This window comes from Homalodisca vitripennis, chromosome 2 (assembly GCF_021130785.1).
Source record: "Homalodisca vitripennis isolate AUS2020 chromosome 2, UT_GWSS_2.1, whole genome shotgun sequence".
Taxonomy (NCBI): domain Eukaryota; kingdom Metazoa; phylum Arthropoda; class Insecta; order Hemiptera; family Cicadellidae; genus Homalodisca; species Homalodisca vitripennis.
Window position 1 is genome coordinate 128692953 of NC_060208.1, and position 27220 is coordinate 128720172.

Below are 27220 nucleotides of genomic sequence, written 5' to 3' on the forward strand. Positions count from 1 at the left end.
CGACTGCACTGCCCAAGATGATACAGCATTAAACCAAAGTGACGTTGCTAAAACCAGATCAAGTTAATTTGGATTTCGAAAAGGTGTAGGTACTGTAGTGTGAGTACCTTGATTTATTTGTATAAGGTTATTGTAACTTGTGGTAGTAGAATTCTGTCTTCCTCTATTAGAACAAGGTGTTAAAGAACCCCAAGTAATATGGTGAGCATTGAAATCTCCTAAAACAAGTTTAAGTTATTATCAGCATTAAAATATCACTTCAAATGTGCGGGTTGATATTACCAACTCCACAATATTGTTAGACCCTCAATAGGATGGCTATTACGGGGTACCATAACAGGCACCCAGTCTAATAACTTATATATAAAGAATGCTAAGCCACCATATCCATAATCTCTGTCTTGTCTTAGTTTGATATAGTTATTTAATTTATATGTGTTTTAAACCACGTTTCCTGAATAACAGCAATCGAATATCATTCTGAATGGAATTTAGGAAATCATTAAGTGTTTGAAATGCTGTTCTAAGGCCTGAAGCAAATTCGAAATTGGCATCACATAAAATTGTTATGATTTGCTTTAGTTGTTAATTATTTTGGTGCACGTTCAAACATTGTTGTTGTTCTTCAGTTTGTTGTTTATTTAGTATTTTTGCATTGTTCATTAAAAAAAATTCTGTTTGTATGTAAATAGTGGTTTCTTTTAAATTAATAAATAACACAATATTTATTGACTGATTTACTATTGTTGGAATTGGTTGTCACAGTTTCTTATTAACTATATGGAATTAAAATATGTTTGATTGCTATATATTGTTTGTTACAAATTAGCTTTGGCTTGCACAAAACTCAAAGGTACTAACAATAATACAAAACTGTATAATTAAAGTATTTAGATGTGAAATTAGCTATTATTGTTTAATTTATTCTCAAGGTATCACCATTAATGAGAAACTAAATAAATTATATCGTAATGGGTGAACTAAATAAATTATATCGTAATGACAGATATTTCATTGTGCATAATATATTAACTTAACAAAGTATTATTCATCAGACTCAATTTTATGATTTATAATATACAATATAGTTGATAAATTTGTGTATACGTACACTCGAAGCTGCTATCTAGACTTTCAGTTATACTCATTGTCTCAGAAGGGTTTGCAAAATTAAATTTAGTTGTTTGTGGGCATTCTATGCTATCTAGGTTTCATGTTATACTCTGTGGTTTTGGTTAATTTTTCTTTTGTTTTGTGGTTTTGTTATTTGATTTGGTTGGAGGGAAACGGAAAATCGTGAATTAGAATGGAATTTTGTATATTATTGTTTACAATACAAAATTTTAAAAAGTATTTTAGTTCGCATGGAAGGTTTGTGTCTATGTGAAAACGCTTAAGTTAAATGAGTAAAATACATTCTCATTTTGATCTCAATTGAAAATTAATAGCCTAGTACCATTCAAATTTAACAGTCTACTGTTCATAAAAACGATTTTCTGAAGAATGAAAATGAAGCCTGTAATCAATATAGAAATTTTAAGACGTCCAACAAGGTATGTACTTAATTTTTATTATCTTCGATTCTTTGTCTTCGTTTGTTTACTATAATTGTTTGCCAAAGCCTTAGTCAATACATAATTTGTTATTTAGCCTATGCCTAGGCGAAATGCATGTCTTATGCTAAACAAGGATGTTCTTTTGTACTATGCTCTAAATGACCTTATGATATAATAAGTAGTATTCTAGGCAGTTTATTTTGAATTTTTTATAATGCTAAGGTTATGTGTCTTCCCATTAAAATGGTTTAGTAATAATAGAAGATAGTCCTAGTAGGCTACTTGTTTGTGCTAACTTACAAGTCAAGTTTTAATCAGTTTTAGTTTGAATAAATAAAATGCAGTAATACACAATTAAGGTGTCAGTAATTCTTTGGTTATTTTTTTAATCTAGGCTACCCATGCTAACTAAAACAACTTACAAATTTCTTTTAACATAACCCTATGTCTACAGTGAATTTTAAGGGGCACAAAATATTTTTACAAATAATTTAATTAAAATCCGATATGTTGGACTCTACCAATGAAATTATGGCTAGGTGACACGGGAAAGGCAAGCTAGTCTAATTTATCGAAAAATAAAAAGAATAGTCAAATTCACAAGGATTTCCTACTTCAATAAAAAGTGATGCCTGTAATAAAATGTGTATTGAGTTATTTGTAGCCTACTTACTATATAATTCATTTCGGGTACGGTCCAATAAGCGGACCCGGTTTTTTATATCGAAGAATATAATCATCGATACCTAATATTCGCATATCGAATCATAGACTATCAATCGATATAAAAGTAATAACAATCATATGTTTAAATTAAAATGTGAATTTAATGATAACAAATAATAAATGAACATAACCAAAATCAGGGAAACTCATAACTTTAACTAAATGAAACAGAACGAAAACGTTTTTACTAAAGTTGTGTCCACCATTACCTTCTTTTTTTGCATCTGAAGACGACCATGTTAGCTCCTCTGACAGTTACATTTGTTACCTTTCCACAAATATCACATAATGGATTCTTAGGTACTAACCCAACATCCTGAAGCCATAAAAAACATATTTTATCGTCTTTTAAAGCAATTTCGTGAAGCTTCCTAAGATTGACGGCCATTTAAATACACAATGTTACGTGAAATTTAAAATATTACCTTAATTGTATTATTTGAAAGTGTTTACAGCTGTTCATATAGATTATTTAAGTTGTTAAAAATAATTCATCAGTATCGATTGATTATATCGATGGTTATGATTAAGTAATATCGTTTGCCAATTTCGATATAAAAAACCGGGTCCGCTTATTGGACCCTACCCTTCATTTCGCCATTCTATAGTGTACAATAACAGGGTAGGGTACGATAAGCGGAGCCGGTTTTTATATTGAAATTGGTAAACGATATTACTTAATCATAACCATCGATATAATCAATCGATACTGATTAATTATTGTGAACTAGCCTATTAACTTAAATAATCTATATCAACAGCTGTAAACACTTTCAAATAATATACGTAGGGTAATATTTCAATTTGACATAAGTAATTTTAATTATTAAAATGGCTGTCAGTTTTAGAAAACTACACGACATTGCTTTGAAAGATGGTAGGACATGTTTTTCGTGGCTTCAACATGTTGGACTTGTACTGAAAAACCCATTATGTGAAATTTGTGGGAAATAAACAACTGTAACTGTGAGAGAAGCAAATATGGTCGTCTTCAATTTTCCTAATTTTGGTTATAATAATTTGTTTGATATTAAATTCATATTTTAATTCAAAACATATGATTGTTATTGAGGACTATAATATACTTTTATATCGATTGATAGTCTAGGATTTGAGATGCGAATATTAGGTATCAATGACTACATTCTTCGATATAAAAACCGGGTCCGCTTATCGTACCCTACCTCCAGGATCATTTATGGCTACAGTATCACTCGTTAATTCTAACACTGGATAAGGAAAAGAAATTAGCCTATAAAACATTTTTTCAATTGGCATAAAGAATACACTGATGGAAACTATTGTCAATATAGTACAGCCTACATTGTATTTACATAATGTAATTTATTTATAATGTAACCTATAAGATTTTTTTAGGCCTACTCATAAAATAAAAAAATCATTACATTATATTAATCTGGTCTGACTAGAGTACTTAGCAAAATCCTTGATGGTGTAATGCTGCTGCTGAATCAACAAACACGTAATCTCTCATTTTAAAATAGGGCTTATTTTTGTTATTTTGGAATCGGGTAAGCATTGCACACTTTAATACTTCTGATTAGCAAGTGCTTTGTACAGTGAAGGTATGTCTTAGTTGTATGTCTAAGAACCTTAATTCTGCTAAGTGTCGGAGATTCTTATAATGTTGATGGTGTTTAATAATAAAAAGGATGGAGGTTTGTGTGGACAAATATCATCCAGTTTTAGATTAAAATTGACAAAAATCTCCTGAAAAAGTGACTGTTTTCTAAAAAAAATTAAAATTTCTTTTCTGTAGTTTGAATACAAATATTGATTGCATTTAATTTTCCTTGTTCACAAATAATCACAGCATATCAGAGAAAAATCTAATCACAATAATAAGCAGTTATGTAGGGCTGGACATAAACAGTTTTGACTCTCAACCCTGCGCAACATTGAGTTTATTGCGGATAACGCGAGAACAATGATGTGTGGAGTTAGCACACTAACTGCTTTACTGCATATCAAGCAAGGTGTCATCCATCTGCATTAGTATGTCACTAGACAAAATGCCAAAAAACAGGTATGCGTGCACATGTCAACAAACTGGACTGTTAACAAAAGCCTTTCTCCTGGCATGATGTTCTTTCTGTAGTATGTATTCTCTTTCCTAATTTTTTCACACATTAGTTTCAACAGGTGGTAAAATAAACTTGATTAGATCATTTTTGATTTCCATGATCAAACCAGAAATATTTATCTTTTGGTTTATGGAGTGAATGTAATATCTTCTTTCTGGTGGTGGCTATAACAATTGTATGAACTCCCATTACAAAATAGGAATGTGTAAATCCTTGTTCATTATAAAAAACACACCAATACACTCTTCAGATTAAGTTTGGTGGTCACTATGCATCTGAGATTGTTTACTAAAAGATTTCAACCTGTCTGAAGATAGTCTGTAGCTGTATCAACCTAGAGAAAGCCTCAACGGTCTCTCCTCATTGTTTAAACTGATCTCTCCCCTTTCGGAGAAGACAAAGCTGCTGCTGTTTAGGGCCATCATTTTGTCCAGTCCATGCTTTTCCGCACCTATCTGGTACCCTACAACATCTGCGGCTGCAGTATTATAAGCAGTTACTACGACAATTGAATCATCTATATATTTTATTATCTAAACTACTGACCAGTAACAAACCAAAATGATGAACCAAAATAATTACGTTATAGGTATTTCATACTATGGTATATTACAGATATAAGTTCATCGCCATGTAGTCCTGCTCGGCTCTGTCTACCTGCTCTTTCACTCATAATAGTGTGTTTATAGTGTTAACCGCTAGGTGGCACTTACGTTGAGGGATTTCAAATGGAAACAACTTATAGCATTGAAAAGTTTATATTCTCAGAATGATTCATAATGGAGGTTGTTAATAACAGCTTATGTGTAACAAATCAGACTATACCAGTTTAATAAAGTTATCACTGCCTTATTGCATACTGCATCGTGCCACTTGATTGTATTTTTTAATAAAAAAATTTAATGTTAGATTTTTTTGTTTAAACTGAAACATTTTATTTATTTATCAGCACTTTATTAGTTTCTTTTTAAAATATATTTTGTCTTATTAATATATAAATATTTCATTTCAGTGTCATAAGTTCTAGAGACTTGAAATCTCATGTGGAACAAGAAATTCATAACATTGGGAAAATTGAGCCGGGCACGAAACTGACTCAATTTTCGAACAAAGTGCTTACTGACAATGTTGAAATTATTGAGATTTGTGAACTGGATGGCGAAAATAACCTTCATGAGAAATTGGTAAGTTTTCAGCAATACAGAGAAAAGAACAGGTTAACACAATCTCAAGATCGTTTAGCCAGTAAGTGAAACCTTTTTAAGGTGTTTTGTGTCCTTTTTAAATCATGCATAATAAAATTCAATGGGAAATTTATATTAACTGTTGCTTAAGGTTAAAATAATTTTATATAACTACAACTTTAATTGTAACATTCATTTGTGATTCAGACTCTAATCTCAGTCTTAGTAGTAACAGATACTCTGATTAGTTACAATGTTTCAGGGTAGCAATGTTGGAACTGGAGAAATAGTATATATAACATAAATACAATATAATTGTGTGTGCGTGTGTGTGTGTACACACTGTAGTAAATCTTTTATTAGTGTGTATTTATCATAAAATATTTTATACAAAACATTTTTCAATTTTTAAAAATAATAGGTTAAAACCTTTTTATTTAATTGAGACCATGCTTAACAATTTTGCAAAATGTTGTCTAGTTAAACAAAATTTTAATTTACTGGGTTTATTTTGTAATGTTTTATTTGTGTGTATAATAATAAAACATGAAATGAAGTATTTTATGAAAAATATTGTTTTTTTTTTAGTCTAATGGAATAGTTATATTATTTCATGGTTGAAACAGTATTTTTACATAAATATAGAATAAATTAGCTACACAATGAGTAAATCAATCATTATTTAACAGTTTGAGAACTGGATCATTTTTAAGGTTACTGTCAAATACCATGTGAATTGCATGTGTGGCACAGTAGGGGTTTCAGACTTACCTTTTATGGATTTACAAACTTCGGTGCATTTCAAATGGCTTGAATCATATATAGTATGTATACCTAAAGTGCTTTTAACTTTTAGTTTGTTGACGGGTCCCTGATTATCAGCAAAAAATTAGGAACAGACACTTAAGAAGGGAAGTAGTATTGTTGTGCAATTTCAGTCTTGGTCTGTGACAAAAAGAAGTATAACTTTTCTCTTGGTCTCTGAAAGTTGTCATGAATTGTGTCATGTTCAATCTTAAATCTGTTATTATGGTGAAGAATTAAATCAGTCCTGTGGGATTTGAGCGTTATAAAACTTTTATTTAAAGAAAGGGTATTACTATAATTAATAAAATTATTTGATGATCTTAGGAAAGTGGAACCAAATATTGTAAAACTGATTAATCCATGTGCATTGTATTGCAGGCTGATCTCAAAAATGAGTTTTATCCAAAGGATGTGGTTTGTCGATACCATGTGTACCGAATGAACCGGGAAGGAGCTCAACTGGAATGTATGGATGTGGGAGATAATGGGGAAGAGGATCAACCGGTCGCCCACCACTGGATACTTCCCTCGTCTGATTTCCACGGTCTGTGGGAAAGTTTGGTGTACGATTGTGGTGTAAAAGAAAATGTAAGTTGTAATGAGAAAACCCAAATATTTTGGACATCTGCAAGGTGAATCGGTGTTTGGGTTACCTCTTTAGCTGTATTTCTTTATTTGTTAACATTTCTCTGTGCTAAATCTTTTGTTTTAGGATCTTACATGTCTAAAGATGTATATTATACATTTTTATGTACTTGAGTTTTTAAATGTAATGATGGATGAACACCAGTATTAATCCTACATTCTGAAAGGACGGACTTATGTCACCGTTATGTGTTAACTAAAGCACTACGTCCGAGAACGTATATCTTTCCTCTCCTTCAGGTGTCTAACATATCAAATTAATCCGTTTAAAACTGATTATTGAAATTAGCACTAGGTTTTTACATATTCACCACAAATATATTTTTATTTCATTTGTAAGCAACGTTCGTAATCAGCTCAGCTGAATATAAGACATTACAAAATTGAACACGTTTATTCCCAGAGCTTACTCATACTGACTATACCAAACAGTCTAATACTAGACACTTTGCCGCTTAGAAGTCAGTGTGTTAATCAATTTCACACTTAGCTTTATTTAAATCACTATATTCACTGTAAATAACTGATATCTCCTGCCATAGCTAAAAAAATACTTTTTGTTTACATAAAGTTCTAACCAGTAAACAACTGGTTTACGAAGCTCAAATTTAAAGTAAGAACCAATAGTGCATACAGACAGTTATGTGATGTCATTGACAATCACTCTTTGCCAGTCTCCCACTGTGCTGTCATTATTTCTCACATCCCTGCAAATGTTGGTAGAGTGGTTATACTGCATTGTTTGTCATCAAGTCAATCAATAATCTTGCCACCTGTGTTATTTGGTTTCTAAAAAGGAAGGATTGGTTTGATTATAATTTACTCTGGTGGCTTATTAAGTTTTTAAGATGTAACAAATGACAGAAATGTGTATTGATGGTGTAGACGTTTTAAGTTAGGAAGAACCAGTATTCATTTTGGAGAACAATCACAACAAGCTGCTGTCATGAACTTAGACTTGACATGAAACATTGATAAAAAAATTTCACAAAAAAACACGAGCTTCACTATTGATAAGCTTCATCAAAAACTCCCACAGGTTTAATTAAAGATCAGTAGTTTACAAAATTGTTACAGGCTGTGAATTATACTAAGTGCAATTTAAATGCTAGATTCCAAGTGGATTCAAGTGTAAATTGTAAAAAAAAGAACGGAGTGTATTGTTTTATTAAACAGTGAAAAGTTTTAATTGATAGATGAGACTTACATTTTTTTTATACATTCCAATTGAATATTGAATGAGATTAGGTAGTGAAAAGAATAATTTCAGGTTGTGTCTAAATGTTGCAGCTACTAAGCTATATGGAGGCTACAATGCTGTTTAGTGACTGTGGTGTCGATACCAACATAATTAGTTGGAACCGATTGGTGCTACTCTATGGTCCTCCAGGCACAGGCAAGACTTCACTATGTAAGGCACTGGCCCACAAGCTGGCTATACGGACTGGCAGCCGGTACACACATGGTCAGCTTGTTGAGATCAATAGCCACAGCCTTTTCTCCAAGTACTTCTCAGAGGTAAGCTGTCATCTCCTTATTGCTGTTAAAATCCACTGTCTCGGAGTAGAATATTTGTTATTAAAGCTCGTGTCAACATTTTAGTGAGCTAGAGTGCCTCAAAAAATGCTAGATGAAAAATTGTACTATCCAACAAAAACATTTGGTTAGTGTTAATTTAGGCTAAAAATAAACAATATTGTGCAGTTTAAATAATATATAATGTATAGTATTAATCTATTTACAGTTGCAACAAATTTAAAAGAATAAAACATATATTTATAAATAATCATTTAATAGAGAGATCCAAAAGTATGCAATATCTACATTTACTTTAGATTTATTTCATGTGAACTCTGCCCCAGCTTCTTTAACTGATTTATAGTAAACTACAGTATAAGAATACGGTTATTTCTCCCATCAGCCAGTTTACTTTCTAGTAGTTAAAATATGTGTCTCATGAGCAGATTCAATGAAAGGATTTTCACCATTGTAGATCCCTTGATTTATCTTTGGTAAAAAGGTGAATCAATCTAGCAGTCTTGTGTGAGATCAAACAGATCCCATGTTGCTTGGTTTTAAATTTTTGTTATCCACAATGAAAACTTCTACTGGAAAGTACTTATTTTATCTGTGGATGTAAAAATGTTCTCGTGCCTTCTTTGCATGCATATGTTTAACACAGTGGCTACCACAGTTCACAGTAATAGTGAGTGGTGATACTCCCAATATATGACTCATCACTGCTTGGTAGCCAAGATGTTAAAAAATACGGTTTGTTAAATATATCTGCGAAATACAACTTTAGTATGCCAAGGTTGTCACTAAGAAATTGGCATACTTGAACTCTTTAAAAATGAAAAATAACAATAACTCCTCTCTAAATTCATTGAATCATTCAGGGACACATCCGCGAGATAACCATCAAACTTCTGTGTTCAAATTTCTAGTCCAGTTGAATTTTCAGATATATTTTTCTGCTTTGACTGGAGAGGCTGGTTCAAAGCTGGCCTCCCCTTCTTCTGAAGGCACATAACGAGATTAGTACCCTAAATTCTTCCTCGTGTATCTCAATAGGGGCGGCCCCTACCCTCAACCTTACCCATCCAGAATATTCTGTCTCTTTTGAAGCATCACAAAGACGCTTATAGGACTGAGTGCAATTTCTAAGCTTCTTGTCCTATAAGGACAAAAGAAAGCCACTATGATAGCATAACGGTATATGGCAGTATTTCCAGTTAGAAGGGAAACAGCTGTTATGTATATTATATGAGGTGTGGCTAGAAAGAAACTGGTTTAGTTTCTTTGGCTATATTGTTGTAACAAAGAAGGAATGCGATAAGGCTGAACAATGGTCGGGTCACGTGACCCCTCCTCTACAAGCTGCTCGAGTTTCAGCTTGCTTCTGCACTCATTCTGCATATAGCACCAATTATAATAGTTAATGTTTTGTCCCTCCAAGAGCAGAAGGAGTGACAAACAAAAGAACAGAAAAATTATTTGTTCTGACATAACAGAAAACGATCCTACCTTCTTACAAAACTATACTGGAATGAATCGTGGTTTTATACTTTTGATCCTGAAACAAATCATCAGTGAGTACATTGGAAACCACCTGTGGTTCCCCATGAAAAAGAAAAGCACGAATGATAAAATCGAAATTTATGGCAGTGATTGTTTTTGTTTTAATATCAAAGGGATTGTGCACATCGATTAGATACGAGAGGGGCAAACAGTTAATCACTGTTACTACATTAATGTTCTGGCTATCGTACGTTCAAGTGTGTATGGAGAAAGTCAAGTCAGCTGACAAGGGTTGAGATTTGAGACTATTGAAGCAGTAAAAGAAAAAGCGACAGACGTCATTAACAGGATTACGGAAAATGATCTGCACCATTGCTACACACTGTTGAAAAATTTCATGGAACGGTGTGGAAACCAAGAAGAGGCGCACATTGAAGGGAATAATATCAATTGTAAATATTTGTGAGTAAAATATTTAGCAGCTTCAGTCCAGTTTCTTTGTAGCCACACTTCTTATATAAGTGTTAAGACACAACGATACTCTTAATGATTACTCGTAAATAGGACTGTGTGAAATATCACTGCACACCAGTTGGGAATCACTGCTCTATGGCAATGATATGAATGCTCCACAATATATTCCATGTTACACATAACTATTAGAATCAAATAAACATGATGAGCCATCCAGAGAAGAACTAAAATTAAGTTTTTATAACTGTTAGTATGTTCAAACTAGCTTAATTTAGTATATACAGCAAAGCCTAACAATTATGCACATTACCGCACTATGCACATTACCGCCTGAGTCTTATATACATTAAGTGCTGCTAGAAAATCTGTTTTAAACCAACTCTCGATCGTCCTTAAATGTAGTTATATTTGTATTCTGCACTAAAAATTAAATCATGGTTCCACTTCCATACATTTTTAGATTACTTTTATTTGTTTGCATAAAACATACTAAATTTCATGTTAAACAAGTATGACAACATTTTGTTCATAATATTCTTATGATTAAATTATTTAGTTCTTTTAATTAAGATGCAAAGAAAAAGCAAAGAATTTATTCAGCTCCATGCTATGTTCAGTTGAATAACAAATTGAGAATTGATTAAGTTGATTCACAGATTTTTCAAATAATCGTTTTTATAGATGTTTTTGCTTTTTCTTCCATTCTTCCTCTGTGTACAGCGAAGTTTCATAAAGTTCTAAAGTTTTAAATTAACAAACTATTTATGAATTTTACTAGATTAACTCACCAACCTTTGTGATTAATATTACCCACTTTTTATCACTTCAGTGTTGTATTGATGGACATAATTTCTCCTGTTCCTAGTTCTTAGCTCTCTGTGCCAGAAACTGATGGTGAATATGTTTAACAAAATCAAAGAGCTGATTGAGCACAATTCCCTGGTGTGTGTACTGATTGATGATGTTTAAAGCATAACCCATGCCAGAGAGTCATCCATGTCAGTTTCAGGGCTCTTGTTCCCAGTTCTTAACTCTTTGTTTCAGAGTGAGAAGCTGATTGAGGACAATTCTCTGGTGTGTTTACAGATTGATCACATTGTAAGTTTGACCCGTGCCAGAGATTCATCAATGACGAGTTCAGAGCTCTTGTTCAGAGTTCTTAACTCTTGTTTCAGAGTGGGAAACTGGTGGTGAAGATGTTGACTACATCGAAGAGCTGATTGAGGACGACAACACTCTGGTGTATGTACTGATTGGTGAGGTTGAAGCATGACCCGTGTCAGAGAGTCATCCATGTTGGGTTCAGAGCTCTTGTTCCCAGTTCTTAACTCTTTGTTTCAGAGTGGGAAGCTGGTGGTAAAGATGTTTGACAAGATCAAAGAGCTGATTGAGGACAACAACTCTCTGGTGTGTGTACTGATTGATGAGGTTGAAAGTTTGACCCGTGCCAGAGAGTCATCCATGTCAGGTTCAGAGCCTTCAGATCTTATCAGGGCCGTCAACTCGGTCCTCACTCAGATAGATCAAATGCGGAAGTAAGTTATATGTAATAGTTATGGCTCTAAATATTTTAAGTGTTAATTTTACCACTTGCATGCATCAAATGCTGAGCAGGTTTTCCTGAAACTATTAGTGTTCAGGAAAAACTATGTTGAATTGCTAATATTAACATGTTGACTGTGGCAGATGCACTAGTAGTGCGGTGTAGTAGTATCGTGACATCAGCCAAGATCATGCAGTATAGAGCCGCAGTGAAGGTTTTAAAGATAGTAAATTATGATAATATAGTTTTATAGAATGTCAGTAATATAAATAAATAACTGTAGTGAAAACAAACAATGATTTATAAAGTAGAAACATTATTACAACTTAGATTAAACTTTATTTTAACTAAAAGAACAGCAGTGTACAAAAGTAGATTAACCCTTTAGGGGACGCAGTAAAAGGTACCACAGTACATATTAAAGGTACTCTAAAAGTATATTACATAATTTTACACACTTTTGTCTGATAATAAATAACAATACATTTAAAATTGAATAATGGAATTTCTGTCTCACTGTAGTGTAAGTGGTATATCAATTTGAGTAGTCTTTTTTGGGATGAAACATATTATCGAGTGTGAGATATATAATTGGTTTCGTACATACATAGGCAGTAAGAATTTATGAACAAAAAGTAGGTCATCAATAATAAAATAAGACAATTACTACTTATACAAATATAATTAAAATATTTATATATGATGTATTTTTCAGATACCCCAATGTAATGATCCTCACGACGTCAAACATCACAGAAGCCATTGATGTAGCATTCTTGGACAGAGCTGATATTAAACAGTACATAGGCTTGCCTTCATACCATGCGATATTTATCATATACATGTCCTGTATAAAGGAACTTATTAGGGTAAGTAAAGCTTCTAAGATTTATCTTGTCTTCATTGGAGGAGGTATATTAGTATACTTGGCCAATTCAATAAAAACTGTCAAAAACTCAGGAGTTTGCTAGATAATTTTCTACAAATTTATTTGTAATGCTATTTCTATGACAGATATTTTAAGCAATGAAATAGGAAAGAATATTATTCTCTTATTTAAAAGATCTGAATTTATTAACCCTTTTACTGCCGACGTCCGACATATCGGACGTCGGCATTTTTTGCCGAAAACGCCAACGTCCGATATGTCGGACGTCTGTTTTTTTTAATCGTTACTGGCTACTGTTATGTTCAAATGCCAAAATATTCGGTATTTTGGTTGTTTAGGAGCAAAGGATAATGAAAGAAGCCATTTAAAGAACTTTGGATTTCTATTTTTGTCGTCTTTGACTAGAATTGACGAACTACCTAGACAGCTGTCAAAAACCAGATGATCGGATTATGTTACTGAAATCTTCGTTCATTGTTGTTGTTTACAATGTTATCGAAAGTTTTTTGAAGTGTTACTTTTGTTGATCAAGGATAAAATGAGTAAAAGAGTTACATCTAACTCTCCTGTGAGTGAGGGAACAATAAGTAAGTGCAAGACGAACTAAGTGACGATTTCCTTCAGAATTTGTCAGATTCAGATGCCGAGAACGAATCTGATATTATTGTTAGGGCTATTGATGACAATCAAAGTGATGTGGATGACACTGATGACGATCCTGACTGTATCTTACCATCAGATAATGAGGAGTTATTAGATAGTGAGGGGGATGTGGCACAGATAAGTTTACCTTCAAATTCCACTGGTAGGCCTAGAGGAGGCCTACCAGTTTTGGGAAAATCCTCATAGTGCAGTTATGTTTCAAGGTAGCACCTTCAAATTTGGTATATGTTCTAAGCAATTGCTCTAGTTTATAATGATATCATGCTCATAATTTTAGTATAATTTTAAAAATAAATTATCAGATGCCAAACACAAATTTTTATTTTTTTATTTATTTTTTATTTATATCATTTTTAAAAATAAATAATGTGTTTGTTTCAAATTAAAATGTCTTTTTATTATTTAAAAAACAGCATTTAAATACGAGTAAATAAAATAAAAAATTCATGCAAATCTAATGAAAAATAAAAAAAAGATACAGCATTTTTTGTAAATGAATGCACAACAGTGATTTTCCTCCTTTGGCAATTTTGACTGGTACAATAAAAAAAATGGCCGGCAGTAAAAGGGTTAAACAAATTTATTTTAATTTTAATTGGTATTATCCATTTTATATAAGTAGAGAATATGATTATCGACTTAGAACATTTTACTTTGTTCATATCTTTAGTTTTAATTCTGTGTTTTTTTTACAATTTAAACACATAAATAGGTAGTTTTATTTTCAGCAGTCAAAAATGTTAGAGATTGTAATTTAATCATCCTGTTCTCCTACAAAATTATAAGGAAGCATTACAAAAAATTTAAATTAATCTCATATAATAACAACAGTTATGACATTTTTATATTGTTTGATTTTAGGTTAATATAATTTTATCGAATCCTGAAATGGACTCACTGACCTTTGGAAGACTGAGTTTAGACCAAGGTGAAAAGGAGGAGAACAAAAATGTCCAACGTCTTCTCGCAGTCTCCAGGTAGTAAATTAGTTTAGTAAAACTGAGATCCAACCAAAGATCAAGAAAACAGTTCTACAATGTGACAATTTGTTCTATATCCTCCTAGTAATAAGTGGTCAGGTATTTGCAGAAAGGGGTAAAATGGTATTTTTGAATACAGGGGGGTGCAAAAGTAGGTATACAGTAATTAAATATGTTAAAGAATAAGTAGGTTTATTTCTACAAAAACTAAACTTTTACAATCTATTTTAAGAGCGTTAAGAAACAGAAATTAACTCTTAAAAGTGTTGTACTTCACCAATACACTTACTTCCTTTTGTGTTCAAATTGTTTGCCTTCACAGTCAACACACTGCTGTAACCTTGAAGTTACGCTTAAACACACTTTTCGGCAAAGTTCTTTATTTTCATCTATGTCTTGGCAAGCTTGGCGAATGAATTCAACCATCTGATTAAGATCACGAGGTTTTTTCGAAAAAACCTTGTCTTTGACAACTCCCCAAAAGAAAAAATCCATCGGTGTCAATCAATCATTTTCTTTATTTGGAATTTCGTAGAGAAATACAAAGGCGTCAATATGTTATAAATTACTAAAAGTAACAGTAAACAATATGTCAACATAAATTTTAAAGTCATATGGATAACAGTACAGTGAAGTGTCCGTATCAGTTATTGGGTTTTAGAAACTCTGCTAGACTGTAGAAGGGTCGGTCTGTAAGCCATCTGCTCAGCTCCCTCCTCAAGTCCTGCCCTTTAAGTCCTCTAATGTTGTCGGGAAGGTGATTATGAAGCTTGCAGCCAATGTAGAGTGGTTGTCTTTCATACAAGGTGAGTCTATGTTGAGGTGTCACGAAGAAGGATGCATGCCTGGTATTGTAGTTATGTATTTTGTCATTACGTAGAGGTTCATGTTTGTCAGCATACATAATTGCCTCTTGTATATATAGATTGACTACTGTCTTGATCTTGAGATCTTTGAAAGAGTTACGGCAGGTTTCCAATGGTTGTAGATCCGCAAGAATCCGTATGGCTCGTTTCTGTAAGATCAATACTCTTTCCATGTTGCCGTGAGAGGTTCCGCCCCAGACAATTAGTCCATACCTTATGTGTGGTTCACATAGGCCAAAATATGCTGTTCTTGCAGTATTGATGTCGGCAACTTGTTTAAGTCTTCTCATAGCATAAAGGCCAGATGACAGTGTTTTGCATAAGTTATCTACATGAGGGGTCCACGTAAGTTTTCTGTCAATGGTCATACCAAGCAGTTTCACCTTATCTTCAAGAACTATGTTTTCGAGTCCCACTGTTTCAGCGTTGCTCTTCCAAAAACAGATCTGCTTTGTTTTTGTTGTGTTTGCGACTAGGTCATTGTCTTTACAATATTTATAGGCCTTATGAAGGCTCTGAGCAGAGCGTTCTTTTAAGTTGGCAGTTGTGTCTCCACTTATTATCAGTGTGGTATCATCTGCAAACATTAAACATGTGCTCAAGTCACCAAGTTGTTGTGGCATGTCGTTGGTAAAAAGAATAAATAGGATTGGTCCTAAAACCGAGCCTTGTGGCACTCCCCGGGTTATTTCCTTTGGACTAGATTTCACAAACTGAACCATGTTGTTTGCTGTGTATTTTATCTCAACCACTTGGCTACGTCCAGTTAAGTAGGATTGGAACCATGATTTAGCTGATCCTTTTATACCAAGTGCATCAAGTTTTGAAAGAATGAGGTCGTGTCCCAAGGAGTCAAAGGCCTTGCTGAAGTCCAGTAGAAGTCCAGTAGGTAGTTTTATAACTATCTTTCCATCTTCAAGTAGATCAATTACATTTTGTATAAGACTAGTTATTGCAGTTGTGGTAGATTTTCCTTTGACAAATCCATGCTGCTTGTCGGTTAACAGATTGTTGTCTTGTAAGTGTTTTAATAATCTTGCAAGGACCACTTTCTCTATTAATTTAGAGAAATTTGAAACCAATGATATTGGTCTGTAATTTGAGGGATCTGTGGGAGCACCTTTCTTGTATTTGGGGTAGACCTTTGAGCATTTTAAAGTGCCAGGGAATAGTCCTTCTTTAAATGATTTATTAATTATACTTGCTAATGGAGAAATCAATTCATAGGCGCAGACTTTGATTATTTTGGAGGAAATTTCATCCAGTCCTGCTGACCATTTAGGTTTAAAAGAGGCAATTATTCTTTGTAGCTCTTCTGGGTTGGTAGGAGTTAGTTCAGAGAGGTATATGTTGCACCCAGCGATGTTGTTATGTGTAAGTGGGGTTCTTGATATATTGTTTTTTTCCAGCGCCTCATCAGCCGCACTAACGAAATATCCATTAAGTTGTTCTGCTATTTCAAGGGGCTTTCTTAGTACTTTTCCATCCACTCTTAGTTGAATTTGACCGTCTTCTTGTCCTTGCTTTTTCCGCTCTTTATTTATAATGTTCCAGATTGCTTTTGATTTATTATGTGCTCTGTCAATGTATTCCTTTGATATCTGCTTTCTCAGTGATTTTAATTTAAGGTCATAAATTTTCTTTGTGGCTGCACAGGTTTCTTTGTCTTCTTCAGCTCCTGTTTGTTCATATCTTGAAAAGGCTTGCAAATAGTCTTGCTTTAGCATAAGCGCGTCTTTGTTTTCGTAGATTTTTGTGTTTTTCTTCCTTCTTGGTCTTTTTTTCTTTTTTGGACAGGCTGTCTCTATATTAGCAGTCAATGATGTAAGGAATTTGTTGTAGGCTTCCTCAGAGTTTTCAGCATTATGGACCTCGAGCCAGTGGTTTTCTGATAGGAGGTATTTCAAGTGTAGCAAGTTTTCTTCATGGAAAACCCGTGTGATTTGACCTGGTTGAGTTGAGCTTGACCTAGAGGACTTGAAACTACATATTTGGGCCCTGTGGTCAGAAATTCCGGTTTGTATCACCTCAATTTTGAAATTTGTAATATACTGATTAGTACACACACAGTCAATGGATGTTGCAGTTGTGCCAGTCACTCTGGTAGGAGGTAGGTGAAGTCTTTCAATGTCAAATGAAGCAAGCATTTCATTTAATTTGGTTGTATTGTTGTCAGATTTTAGAGTGTCCACGTTAATATCACCCATGATGATCAGGGGGTTTTTATGAGCTTTAGTTTCTTCTATGATTGCGGAGAGTCGGACCAGGACCTCATCCAAATTAGCCTTCGGTTGTCTATACAGTCCGAGCAGATACAGTGCACTGTCTGCTTGGCATATTTTGATCATTGAAGCCTCTAGATTTAGCTCCTTGCATTCCTTTAGTACCTCAATGGGAACTATGGATTTCACTAGGCAGTCTTTCGAGTAGATTGCGACGCCACCCATTTTGTGGTCAGTTCTGCTGAAGTGAGAAAGAAGTGTATAATTAATTAGGTTAGTGATGGTAATTTCATTTTCGTTTAGGCCATGTTCTGTCAAGATGATGATATCAGGCTCTGTAGGGATGATATCAGGCTCTGTAGATTGTATTAGGTGGTTTATGCGGTCAACTTTGCTTGCTAGTCCCCTTACGTTCTGGTGTATAATTGTAAAATCAGCTAATTTGCTTTTATTTTGCTGTTTATAAGGTTGTTGTGGCCTAAAAAATTAGTTTGGTGATCTTCGGATGGTTGGGTTGCTTGATTTAAAATTGGTTTGAGCTTGGTTGGGGACGGTGGCTGTAAAGAGTGGTTGGGATTGGATGTCTTCAGGGCCACTTTATCTGAATCCTGTCTCAGTGTTTTCAAATGGGCTGGTGAGAGCTGATTTAGCGTATCAGAAGAAGGGAGGGTTATTGGGGTCACGTTTTTAGTGGCTGTAGAATTTTTTTGAGTCATAATCTGACGATAATATTCAATATTCTTCGTAAAAAATTCATCTACACTTTGTTTTTCAGGCTTCACCTTTGCATACATTGGTGGTGTTTTTGTAAGTTGCGCTTTTGCCTTGTCTGGCTTACATAGTGATGAATTTAAAGTGTGGTGAGGTGTAGCCATGGTTTCAGGTAGAGGTGATTGATCTCTCTGTTGCCGTGGTTGACTATCTGTTATTTCACATTTCTCTCTGTACCTTTTTGCCTGCAGTGAGATGCTGAAGTAGTTCTTCCCATGTTTCACTTGTCTGTGTTTGTTTTCAGGTGTTGAAGAGAAGGCGGTATAGGGATTTAAGACAGATTTATTAGACTTTTTTATTTCTTGTTTGGGGGTAACAGGAGGATGAGTTTGATCCTTCATGTCTTTAATCAGGCTTTCTAATTTGCCTTGCCTAATTTTTATCTGGTCTATGTTCCAAATTACAGAGGAGTTTGATAGCTGTATGATATTTTCTATATTGTCTTGTCCTAATTTTAGTTTGGCTAGTTCTGTCAGTAGGAATGTATTTGAGGCTAATTGCAGAGTATTTTGAGTCGAGCTGGTAGGTGACTCTGAGTTGCAGGTCTGCGTTTCTATGTTCTTGAAATTTTTTTGGCTGTCCAAATTATCCGTTACCATACACTTGTTAGTCTTAAGTTGTGTAATTTCCCCCTGTAGATGCTTTATTTTTCCTTCATGTTTATGGATTATTTCTCCATTTTTTTTATCATGTTCTTCAAAAGTCCTTATTAGTTCTTCTCGCAGTTTAAGCTCTTTTTCCAACTGTCGGTCCGTTTCATTCACGGTTTCTAGAAGGCACAGGTTTCGTTGCAGTACAGTTTCCTTTTCTTCTTCCAATTTTTCAATTTGGGCTTCATAGTGCATGTTGTTTATATTTTTTATTTGGTTAATTTCTGTAGTTAGTTTTAGGTTTTCCATTTTCATCTGTTCCAGGTCTTGTTTAAGTTTCTCATTTTCCACCAGTAGAGCATTCCCCACTTCTGCTGCAAGAGTAAGAGAGGTTTCAAGATCCGGTTCTTGTTGATTTTTTAGATTTCTAATTTTTTCTTCAACATGTTGCATGCTCTGGCTTTGTGGAGTGGTTGTACAAGTGGGGCATTTCCATTTCTCTATTTCTTCAGTTTTCAGTTGTTTAAACATCTTGTCTGCTATATTCAGGCATTTTGAGTGGAACCATTTCTTACAGTGACCTGTGCAGAGGAGTGCTTTGTATCTTACATTGGTAGCACAGACTCCACAGGGGTATTTATTAGGCATAGCCCTTGGAATAATTTTGTTTTATCATTAATTAGCAGATAATAGTATAAAAAAGTTCCCCTTTATGATATTTTGCGGTAAGTAAAAATAAATATAAGTGAATATATATTGAGTAGTATATTTCCTTTGCTATAGCAGTAGTTTCTATGGTCCAGGTGGTTTTATATTGGGGATTCTGATGCTAGTAGGCAGCGATTTTGGTGTGGTTATCAGTCGCTGATAGCATGTCTTAGGAAAAATGCTTTTGTTTACTTAGTTAGAATGAGGTTGTTCTTAAAAAGCAGTCAACTGCCAGTGCAAACAGATGTCAGATCGGGAGATCTTGCTGGCCATTCAACCGATCCTCTTCGACCGATCCACGAGTTAGGAAACTCCCGATTTAGTAGGTCACTCACGATTGTCACATAGTGGGCAGGAGCTCCATCTTGTTGGAAGTAGAATTCCTCATTACCCTGCTGGATTTTGATTTGTGGTATAACGTCAGTCAGCATGTTCCTGTATGCATGTTGGTCTACAGTGTTATGAAAAATGACAGGTCCAATGACACCTTTACATGAATTGCTAGCCCAAACTGTTACTCCAGGTTGATTCAGCTGTTCTTCGAATGTCAAGTGTGGATTATCAAAACAGTAATAGACACAGTTGTGTCTATTGACTGCACCTGAAAGCTTAAAATTAGCCTCATCGCTCCAAACAATTTTTTGAATAATTCCCGCACCTTGAAGTTCCTCGTTTAACATTATCTCGCAAAACTGCAGTCGACGATCAGGGTCGTCCTCTATTAGCCCATGAATAAGTCTTGGAATGTACATTTTCAAACCTAACCGTTTCATTAGTCGTCCTAAAGATCTGCGTTCAATGCCCAGTTCAATTGATGCCCTTTTTCTTGACTTTTTTGGGCTTTGAACATAGGTCTGCGCGACAATCATTTCGTTTTCAGGAGTAGTGACAGTGATTGGTCATCCAGCCTTTGGACCATTGCAGATAGATCCTGTAAGGTTAAACTTATCTCTTAGTCTATAAATACTTAATCTGGTTGGTGGTGGTGTATCAAACTCTTCTCTCCATCTCTCTCGAACTCTTTCACAGTTTTCTGTCTTCCAATATTCTTTCAAAACCCACTTTCGTTGATCGTTGGTCATGTAACCAGCCATGATGACAGAAGTGTAATAATAACAACAGTAACAATGAGAAAACATTGCCAGCTGTTAGTAGCAAACGTATTACACAGCTGATCAGGTGGCTAACTTGGGTATTACCAACCAACTAAAACTGTATACCTACTTTTGCACCCCTCTGTATATCGTTTGCAAATATTTTGAAAACCATGATGTGCAATCATTATGGTAAATTAAAATTAATCTATATTTAGAACAAAACATGTTAAATGCTCTTCTCTGCAGTGACAATGAGTTATGGAGATTTAAAAGGGGTAATATGTTAATATTTTCTTACCAGTTCTAGAAGTCCCATAATAAGAAAGTATGTAATGATTGTATTGCTGAAAAATGTAGCTTATTATTGTCAAAAAAACGCTCACAAAACAATGTATGACCGCTCTCCATCAATAAGATATTACAATCGTTTTACTCTTTCAGTGACAGATTGTTAATTTTCTTCAGGCTCTAATAGTTTCATTACTTAATTCATGTTATCTTTTTTCTTAAATCAATATATACCCAGAATCTGGAGTTGATCATTCAGTTAATGATGGGTTTCTCATTCGTATATAATTTTCACCTACAACCAATTATGACAATGAAACAAGGAACAAAGAACATCATAAGATTATAATATACAACCTAATACACAAACATGATAAGCTCTATAAGAAAACTAACAAATGGTCCCAAACAATGCTACAGCCAACTATTCGTAACAGGTACATGAGTGATGAGACACATCTGCGTATAAAAATACATTTACATTAGTTAACTCTCTAACTGGCAACTGCCGTAAATATGGCAATTTGGCCACGCCCGTTCGGCAATAAACGCACCTTTTTGAAATCGGTTATTTGTTGCATATTTTTTATGTTTCAGTCCAAAACCAAGTATCAACAGACCTATCAATTGAAGTATATTATTACTCAATAAATCAAACTCTATTCCTCTTTGTATAATTAGAGAGAATATGTGAACAATTGTTTCGACTGTGATCAGCTGACTGGACCGACTGTCTAGGACCGACTATTTATTAGTAATATGGCTGATGAAAATAATTCAATTTTAGTGACAAATCCAGTGATAGAGAACTTATTAGCTGAACAAGAACCAGTATCTGGTGAAGACAAACATAACAGTTCTGAAAATTCCTAATAATAAAACTATAGCAACAATAATATATAATAAGTCGCATATCGGTTGAATTTCCAGTGTTATAAAGCAATTGTACAAAAAGGCTAAAAAATACAATGTTAGTGGATTTAGCACAATCGTTCAAAAATTTGCATAAAAAGTTAAACTTTTCTAAATAAAATCTATGTGTGTGTGTGTGTGTGTCCATATAATATACTATATATATATATATATATATATATATATATATATATATATACATACACACAAAAAGGCTAAAAAATACAATGTTAGTGGATTTAGCACAATCGTTCAAAAATTAGCATAAAAAGTTAAACTTTTCTAAATAAAATCTATATGTGTGTGTGTCCATATAATATACTATATATATAGATAGGAGTACAATTTAATAGTTACCATATATATATGGTAACTATTAAATTGTACTCCTTTTGTATGATTGGAATTTATATAAATCTTTAAATTACGAGATAAAATAGTGCAAAGTTATAAAAAAATATTGTTATTCCTTGAAATATTTGGAAAACAATGATATATTTGTTATAAGGTGTATATTTGTTAAAATTGAGAGATATATAACAGTTTAATGAAAAGCATATAAAAAAGAGTGCCAGTATAGGAGCTGGTACCGCCAGTTCGAGGGTTTAGCTATTTATGGAAATTATTTCAACTAAAAATATTACTTCAACACGATAGAATATATATAACAAGGCGGCTTTGTTGTACTTGTTCTGGATGTTTACAAAATTTGAAAATAATGACATTTTACTCTTTTTATATCTCTGTAGCAAACCCTTTTGACAGCACAAATATGCATCTAACCCTTTTAGTTATAGAGTTGTAATTTTTTTAGTGTTGTATTCAAAATTTTTGCACTAGACTTCATAGCTTTCAAGATATTTGAAAAGAAAGAAAACCTATTAAAACATTTCATTTCAGTCCTCTTTTTACCACTCCTGCTAAAACCTAAGACTTAAAGTTATGTAACTTTTTATTCCTTACAGTCCAGGAGACAAGAGCAAATTTGCACTGTATAAGCACACAGTCTGGTTTAGGAGGAATTTTTCCTAGTGTAGAAATCGATTGTCAGCTATGTTAATTTTTGGTGGAGGTCAATATGAAACGATAATATTTTTCTCAGATTATATGTTTGGTAGTGTGTCAAGCTGAGAAAGGTTAGGATGCTATTGAACAAATTGCCACATGGTAGAACCTTTTTTTAGATATTAATATGTAGTCAGTTTCCACTTTAAATTTATCAGCCTTGCAGGTTTGATTTCGACAGTTTGATTCAAAAGTATTTAAGGTTTTAAATGTACCTATTTTTGCTGGAATGTAATAGGTCATTCATTACCTTTTTTATGTTTCCATGAGATTTTATGTAACTGATAAAATATGTAAATAAACATTCATTTTTAATTATTTATACACTAGCACCTTAGCTTTTTTACCAGTACTAGTACTTTTACCAATATAAAAAAATTTCAAAATATCACATACAGATAAATTAGTCATGTAACTAAAAGCGTAACTCCTGCACAGTGCATCATCATCACTGTCAGAAGCTAGATCCATTGATATCAAGTAAATAACTTTATAATTAGCACACAAGGATAAATCATAGTCACATAACTTGGTATGTAGCACAATTCTCTCACAGTGCATCATCACCAATGTCAGAGTTTGATATATTGATATCAGTAGTTAAATACTCTACTCATTGTAAATATATAGCCTAAATTAAACAATGCAATAGTGTCAAATTTTACAAAATTTGTGATTTGTGAAAGAATAAGATGTCTGTTCTTTTGTCGCAGATTAAGTGTGGGTCTAAGTGGGCGGATGTTACGAAAGGTCCCTTTCCTAGCCCATGCACTGTTTGTCAAGGCCCGGACTGTTTCCTTAGACGCATTTATCTCAGCTATGGAGTCGGCGGTCATTCATCAAAAACATGATACTAAGTAATGACTGATTAGTTTAAGCTTTGCTATATATTGTCTATTTAAGCTCAAATAAGTTTTGTATAGAAGCTTGTTCATAAACAAATGGTTGTATTTATTATTTCTTATTAGCTTGTTACCAGGAAATTATTAATGTGTGCTGGAACTATTTTTAATAATTTGACAACAGTATGAATATTCCTAAAAAAGATATACATTCATAAAATTAGTATTTTGTAGCTGATTGGGTTGATTGCAGGTGATCTGTTGTATTATCATTTAACTTAATTATCTAATGTTGAAAATTTTTATACAAAATACCATTGTTTTTCACTTGATAATAAACTATTTATTTTCTTATGGAAATAAAAATTTAGTTTGTTTTAGTTGTAAAACGAGGCAGTCAGATTAAAACTGTTTGTGAAAATTATTTACAAGGATAAGTTTATTACTGCTAAAGATTACTCTTTTAATTATATCTCTAAAAAGCATGCTTAAAACTAGTGTTTAATATATTTTAAAATAAATTGTTTAGTAGTATGTATATTATCTGTTAATAGTTTCAAGTTTTAGTTGTTTTATCTTTTTATTATTTAAGTTAAGAATCAAATTTTGTTATTTATTTAGTTGTATGCCTAGGATATATTAGTATATTTAATTAAAATAATTTATGTACAAACAATATAACAGTTCAATCAATAAAAGAATTACCATATAATAAATAATTTGCTTAAAATATACAGTCATTATGGGGTGGATCAACCATGGATTGAAAGTGTTAAAAATATAACCTCTTCTTCACATGTAACCCTCGTACATGTTTTACACCTGTAGTATTTTACTTTTAGTGACACTTAACGATGGAAAATGTCTGAAATCCTACTATCCTTTTAAATAATCATCCATCGTCAATAACCAAACTTTAAACTAAGAATCTTATGTTTGAGAAATATTGTGAGTTATTTAAAAAAATCATAACATTAATTATCATATTAAGTTGGAAAGAAAATACAATAAAAATAATAATTAGTTGTTTTTAAATAAAATAACCTCATTTGTTATTATTATTTTATATGAATTATTGTTTTAAATAAGTGAATTGCGCCATACATATATATATTTCTTTGCATGTTTACACAGTCTTGGAACATGGTCATCATTTCCTTAACTTTTTTTGCCATGATCCGATATATCAAACTGTCTGAGACTAAAAGTCAACAGCCATTATTCAGTATATGAGATTGTTTGCTTTATTATATTATTACTTCCAGCTTTTCAAATGCTCTTAAATTACACTAAACAACAGTGTCAATTATGCTAAAAGCGAAAAAAAAAAAATGCTTTTATAATCGGTATATCCTGTATAATTTGATCTTAGCAAAAATTCTGTTGTAGCCTTTGCATTTATTCCATATAGGAGGAATATAATTGGCATATAATTTTTGTACTATAAGCCCAATATGTATAAACACGTTTTAAAGTAAAACTTTGCATGCATGTTATAAAACAGCTTAATAACAAAATATTTATTTGAAAGGAACTAAGCATTTTTTCCATACTTATGTAGACTCAAACAATGTAAAAAAATATACAATACAATACCTCATATATTTGTTATTTGAAAGAAACTTATTTACTTTAAAACATATTCTGGTATTTAAAGAGTTAATTACCATGGATAATTCACTTTTCTGTTATAAGTGGTTATTATGAGCAACAAAAAATAAAAATGTTAGTATGTACTTATAAAATATGGATTAAAGTTTAATAAATTTAGTTTGATGATATTTGTTGGGGCTTTCTTACTTTCCTTTATGTATCTTTGAATTTGAACGTTTCGGTTTTGTGGGTAGTATGTTGGTAACGTTTTAATGAATTATAAATTTACCTTCTGGTGTTTCTCAATACAGTATAACCTCTCATATCCAACCATGATGGGACCAAGACATGGTCGGAACTAAAGATGGCACTCTATACTGTACTAGTGCAGTAATGATCATCTTTACTGTACAAGTGTGGTAATAACCATCTTTACCGTACTAGTGCAATTACGACTATCTTTACTGTACTAGTGTGGTAATGGCCATATTTACTATACTAGTGTGGTAATGGCCATCTTTACTATACTAGTGTGGTAATATATTTACTGTACTAGCGCAATAATGACCATCTTTACTGTACAAGTGTGGTAATGACCATCTTTACTGTACTAGTGCGGTTATGACCATTTTTATTGTACTAGTGTGGTAATGGCCATATTTACTGTACTGAAGTGGTAATGGCCATTTTTACTGTACTAGTGTCTTGGTTGGAATGGCCAAAAGGTTGGATATCGGGAAGAGCAAAAAACTTCTGTCCCTGGTAGAAAAAAACTACATGTATACAGTGTACTACAATAAGCTAACAACTTTATTGTACTTGTAAATACTAGCATTCGTATGTTGCTGAATACATTTCAAACATTTAGAGTTTTGAAATTAAATAAAAATGTGAATAAAATGTAAGCGTGTATACAGTACCTTATGTAAAGAATTTTTAGTAATAGATTTTTGTTTAAGTTTTTTCAAACGACCTTGCGGAAGTGCCCCTCTATTTTTTTTGTCTATAATACAACCATCGGGGTTGCATTTGGATGTTGCTCGATGTATTTCAGCGCAACGTTGAAGGCGTCTTTAGCAGCAGAATGAATCACTACATTGTCACATGTGGTTTCCTCTTCATCCGAGTTAATTTCTTCTTTTTCTGCTTCGTTCTGCCCAATAGTGATGAATTGGTAATTGCTTAGATTTTCATTGGCTGTAACTTCCGAAACATCAAATTCAACAAGCCACTCTTATATCTTATTATCTGTCATCTGAAGATCGTGTTGGAGCACTTGTAGATTTTGTAATGCTTCTGTTTTGTCTGTCTCAACATCTGCTTCTGTCAAAGTTGGCTCATGATCAGTCTCAGGTTCTTTTTTTTGGTGGTTTTTTTTTCAATGGTGGCAAAATCTTTTTCAATGGTGGTTTGTTTAATTTCATCCTAAGCTACAGCAACGATATAGATGGCATATTTAAACTTTTCATTGCCTCAAAAAGGTTAAATTCTTCTTCTGTATTTTTCACTAGAGAGCCAACTTATTTTCTTCTGTATTTTCTCTTTATCAACTTAATGGCACATTAACTCATAAGCTGTATTAAAGGTTTAACTTGGGGTGGTAAAAATGAAGCCTAATGTTTCCTTTTTTTAGTTCAAGATGTAGAGGGGTGAATGGGTGCGTTATCTAAGAG

The 27220-nt window shown here is 33.1% G+C and overlaps 1 protein-coding gene across 1 annotated transcript; it reads left to right on the forward strand.

Annotated features, from left to right (window-relative positions):
- Positions 1 to 1216: 1216 nt before the first annotated feature.
- Positions 1217 to 25735, forward strand: LOC124354727 (pachytene checkpoint protein 2 homolog). The gene is made up of 8 exons (XM_046805384.1): positions 1217 to 1553; positions 5400 to 5571; positions 6757 to 6966; positions 8314 to 8541; positions 11860 to 12053; positions 12777 to 12930; positions 14475 to 14590; positions 23826 to 25735. The coding sequence occupies exons 1-8, from the start codon at positions 1504 to 1506 to the stop codon at positions 23971 to 23973; spliced, it is 1272 nt and encodes a 423-aa protein (XP_046661340.1). The 5' UTR covers positions 1217 to 1503; the 3' UTR covers positions 23974 to 25735.
- The last annotated feature ends 1485 nt before the right edge of the window (positions 25736 to 27220 follow it).